We start from the raw sequence: 5,032 nt of genomic DNA on the forward strand, positions 1-5,032 counted from the left end.
TCAGAAGTGCTACAAGGGAGAATATGAACTCTAGCCTCTAATCCAAGCAGAAGAAAAGAGCTTTGAAGTAAGAATCTATCCAATCTGGCAGCAATGTGGCCAAGGCCAATTCTTTTATTAGTCCAAGTGTACTTACCAGAGTGGTTTGATGTTCAGCAGGTCCCAATCCTACATAAGGTCCTTTGCCCATTCCCTTGCCGGATCTCGAACAATGCCGCCTCCTCTCTTGTCTGCTAATAAGAGAGTGAGGTTAATATCTCCTGCTATGATGGTATTCTCAAGATTAACGAGATCTGCTTGGGTTCTAATGGAGTCCCAACAAACCTTTTTTTCCACAACGTTCACAGGGATGTACACGTTGAAGAGACTGATGATCTCTTTTGAATCTAAGTGCTGCAATTATAAAAACAGCCAATGAGTATTGAGGGTCTCAAAAATGACTGAGAATTCGCTAGCATTCCAAAGAGTGCCCAACCCACTGGAAGCCCCTCGGGCTGAGATTGCTTTCGCCTCACATTTGTTCCAGAGTTTCTTACTTGCCTGAAGGAAGACAGAGTCTTCTAGTTTGGTCTCCTGGATGAGAAGTATGTCAGGAGCTTTTGTTCTTATTAAACTTTTGATGGCTTCTTCTTTGATTCTGCTCCCCATACCTCTATAGTTTTAGGAGACTATCTTCATCATTTGTATTTCTAGCTGGCTCCCTTGGAGCTTTGGGGTTGGTTTCTTGCCATCTTTGCTTTTGATGCTAGTAGCTTCTCAAGGGTAGGTTGGCTACCTTGGAGCTTATGCTTGAAAGTTTCCTGCTCTCTTTTTTCCCAATCTGATTTACGCCCTCTTGTGGATCTCCTTATCGAAGCTTGGGATTCTCCTATTTCTTCTTCTTCCTTTGAGCAATCTGATTCATGCTCTTCTTCCTCTACTTCAACAGTGTTTCCTTTGGAGCTCTCGGCAAGGCTTGCCCCCTTGGGAGAAGAGGGGGTGCCTTTAGAGGGTGGGGTTGATTTTTGATTGTTTGGTTCTTGAGTTTCCTCTATTTGCGAGCTTAGAGGAGAAAATTTATTTTCTTGATCCATTCTAGGAGGGGGTTGCTGAGGAGGGGCTTGAGGACCTATTTCGTTTGGACCAACCTGCTTTTGGATTTTTCTGATGCGCTTGACCTGGTTCCAACCTTGTTCTTTACCCTTATCTGGTTCCACATTGGTTGGGCATCCTCTGGTGAAGTGACCGTAGACATGACATTTTCGGCATTTGAAAGGCAATTGCTCGTAGTCCAGCTTTTGCAAATGGGTCCAGTTTCCTACTTTGATTTTGATGGCTTTCGGGAGACCCACCTCTAGGTTTACTTCTATGCAGATACGAGCATAGTCGTATTGATCTTTGCTGTTTGCCCTATCTATGAATTTCCCAAGGGTGTTTCTGATGTGTTTCAACGAGTCCCAGTTCCAGCAATGAACTGGGAGTTTAGGGAGTCTGACCCATACAGGGACAGCCGTGGGAACATCTACTGCAGGGTCAAAATCTGGCGTCCATCTGTTGAGGTACAGGCCCTGGGGGCCCATGAAATAGGGGCCATTCTGAAAGATCAGGTCCTTATCGTCCTTAGAGATGAATTCGAAGAGGAAGAACCCTCGTCCTAAGAAGTAAGAGGTGACGCTGCTCTTGATCAGAGGAGCCCAGTTCTTATTAACCTAGGTCTCAATGGTCTTAAGAGAAGGCCATAGACCAGTGAACTGGCCAACGACAACCCGCTCAACCAAGGAGAGGGCGACTTGAATCGGGGTCTCAGGCGACAAGGAGATTTCAGGAATGTCTTCCAGCCTCTTGACAAACTTGGCTGCTTCACTCTTTTTCTTCTGCGGCAAGCCGGCCAAGAGCTGAGAGAAGGCTTCGGCAGATGAAGGCGGGCTTGCCTGGGGCGAGCTCGGGACCTCCATGAGGGCGAGCCCGGCTTACTAGTCCCTCCCAACAGCGGATGAGCACTCTGAACCGCAGGAACTCAAAAAAGAACGCAGAAAAGGAGGGCAGAGGGCCCAAAGTCATGGGCCGCAGAGCAGCAAGGGTGCAGAGGCACCGAGGCACAGCTAGGGTTTCATGGCAGCGTTCCAGAGCTCATCAATCCATCCCTTATGTCGTTCAAATAAAGTTAATAACATCAGAAACAAATAGGTATAAAGCTAATTTCTCATAATCATATAAATCGCTTAACCCAATAACAAATATATTTAATGTTATCAAAATATTTTGATTTAGATAATGCTTAGGTCATATTAGAAGCATAATCAATGAAGTCACAACCTTGTCAAGACAGATAAATTAATTTTAATCACTTAATTAGAATGTGTCAATTTTTTTTTAAAGATAATGAAAAAAATAAAAATAGCAAAAAATCGAAATTTCCATAAAATTTTCAAAAACATATTAAATATTTAAAATTAAATTTCAAAATTTACTTAAAATAAATTATATAGCAAAATTTTAATAAAAATAAAAAATAATAATAATTAAATGACCATTAAACATTTGGATTCTGGAGAAAATAAAATATCTATTTACAAACATTTATATTATCAAATTTTAAGGTCACGGCCACACCAAATTGGTGTATGAGACTCCCTTGTTTGTGGGATAAGGGATCTACCTCCGGCAGGGATTTCACTGTTAAGTCTACAATAACATACATACTCTATCTCATCTAATTTTGAACATGTAACCTCTTAAGAAGAAACACACACTCATACTCATAAGTCAGTCCCTCAAACTCAAATTCAAACTGTACACCCAACCTAGTTTCGTTTTTAGCGAAATTTTTTTGTTGTAAATGCTACTACGCTGGTGAAAGCTTTTCCATTTTCCCTGCTTAGAGGAAAAGTACCAAGAATACTCACCGAGCATTAAGTGCCATCGCCCCCTCTAAACCCTAACCCTCTCTGTCGCGATGCCTGCCCCTTTCTCCCTACTTTCTCATTAAACCCTACTTCCTGAATCTCGAACACAGCATTATCGCCTTCCGACCTGCGCGCAGGGTTCATAGTCATCGATTCCGCTCGTCCGCTCCAGGTAAGTTAACTATCGCTTACTCCATTCATTTCAGAGGATAATGTCTACTCAGTTGAAAATATGGACACGATTGGCCACCAACCGACTCCCATTATTAGGCCACTGCCCCTCGATCTTGATTTCTTTGCTTCCTTCTCTTCCATTTTATGCAAAGTTTCCCATGAAATTTGCCAATTTCAGTAACCAAATAGCAATCCCGTCCACGACTCCAGCACAGCGAGGTGTTGTAAGTGATTTTCTCATCAGCAAATGTGGCCTAACAGAGGAAGAAGTCGCAAAATGTTTTAGACTTTGCAATGACTTAGTTCGTGTAAAATCGACCCAAAACATTGAAGAAGCTTTAGAGTTGTTACATGGTTGTGGTTTGACCACCTCTGCCCAGATTCGAAGGGTGGTTCTTCATAACCCTACGTTTCTTGCTCTGACATGCGACAAAAATTTGAAGCCTAAGATTAGCTTCCTTAGAACTATTATGAAAGAAGAAGATATATCCAAAATTGTTGTTAGAGATGCAAGAATACTTAATCTCAGCGAAGATAGGCTTAAATCGAGAGCTTCATTTCTTCTAAGATCAGGCTTTGATGATAGAACAGTGGCGAGGCGACCCATTCTGCTGAGGTGTGCAGATGAAAAAATTATGGAACACTTTAAACAGGCCGAGAATCTCGGGCTTATGAAGGGATCAAAATTGTTTCGTCTCGCCGTATGCGTGATTTCGTCACTAGGGAAAGAAACATTGGAACGAAAATTCCAAAGTTTGAGATGTTTAGGTTTCTCGCAAAAACAAATGTCTGGATTAGTTCGTCGGCAGCCACAGATATTGGCCCTTTCAGTGGAAAAAGTGAAGCGTAATGGAGATTTTATGGTTAATTCTGTGGGCCTTTCATTGGATGATTTGGTGAAGTATCCAAATTTATTTACGTACAGCTTGGAGAAGAGGATAATTCCTCGGTATAAAGTAATGGAGGCATTGAAATCCATGCAAGTGCAAGAGTTCAAAAGAGAGATATACTTACCAACTATTTTTATTCGGACAGAAAAAGTTTTCTTAAATAAATATGTGAATAATCAACCTGAATCTTTAATTCTGCTGGATATTTACCATGGCGGGAAAGCTGGGGACCTGCAATGAGTGTGTCTCGATTGATGTGTAGTTAAATGATGAATTTTGTGAATAATTTGTTCTTAAAATGTTTCAAGATTTTATTCATGATTTTAAATGAGTAATCCAGTTGTAGTCTTTTATGGCGGATTCATTTGTGTGATGCCACAGTTGGGTTTCCTGGAACATATACATTGGAATAGAAAACAATGTTTTTTATTTTAGCTTAATTCTGGATATATCTCTTTTTGCATGATATGGGAGAATAGTCAAATATTTAGTTTTGAAATCAAATAATTAATGTAATATTATGTTTTTATAAGATTGTTAAAGTATCCTTATATTGTCCATCTGGGTGCCTTGTAGATCTGTAAGAGGTAAAAATGTGCAGCTCTCTACAGCATGCAAGCTTATAAATTTTTTTGGCTACATAGAAGTAGGGATAATGACACTTTTTGCAGTAAGGAATAAATTTAAAACTTAGTTTTGTATCATTATACTAAACATCTCCAATGCTATTTATAATATTATTTTAAAACACAAAACTACATGGAAACTTAGCCTTGTAAACCTTTTAAGAGCAAATTTGGTATAGTTATAGCGTTGTATTTGTGTCTAATTTTAAATAATTTTTCCACCTCTTAGATGTCAAATGTTTTTGAATATTCCACATATTCCATCCATATATTATTTAACTTATTGTAGCGTAACACATTCAATGTTCTTTTTATTTAAAACAATTGAAAGTGTGAGAGAATTCCTCTTGTTGAGAGCATTCCAATAGATCATGGCCTTCCAAACACTAAGACTTACCAAAACCTTGAGAGAGTTTAAACCAAATGTTTTTGTCCCAACATTTTTAACCTAAATGAT

At 39.7% G+C, this 5,032-nt stretch overlaps 1 protein-coding gene across 1 annotated transcript; it reads left to right on the plus strand.

Moving 5' to 3' along the window:
• The first annotated feature begins 3,217 nt into the window (after positions 1-3,217).
• LOC149231419 (transcription termination factor MTERF8, chloroplastic-like) lies at positions 3,218-4,189 on the plus strand. Its single transcript, XM_089381634.1, has one exon. The coding sequence runs from the start codon at positions 3,218-3,220 to the stop codon at positions 4,187-4,189; it is 972 nt and encodes a 323-aa protein (XP_089237760.1).
• The last annotated feature ends 843 nt before the right edge of the window (positions 4,190-5,032 follow it).

This window comes from Pinus tabuliformis, chromosome J (assembly GCF_031772625.1).
Source record: "Pinus tabuliformis cultivar Carrire ecotype Pingquan chromosome J, CPIR1, whole genome shotgun sequence".
Classification (NCBI taxonomy): Eukaryota; Viridiplantae; Streptophyta; class Pinopsida; order Pinales; family Pinaceae; genus Pinus; species Pinus tabuliformis.

What these genes read in the sequence shown, in the direction of transcription:
- LOC149231419 (XM_089381634.1), top strand. Translation starts at nt 3,218, where the DNA reads ATGAAATTTGCCAATTTCAGTAACCAAATAGCAATCCCGTCCACGACT.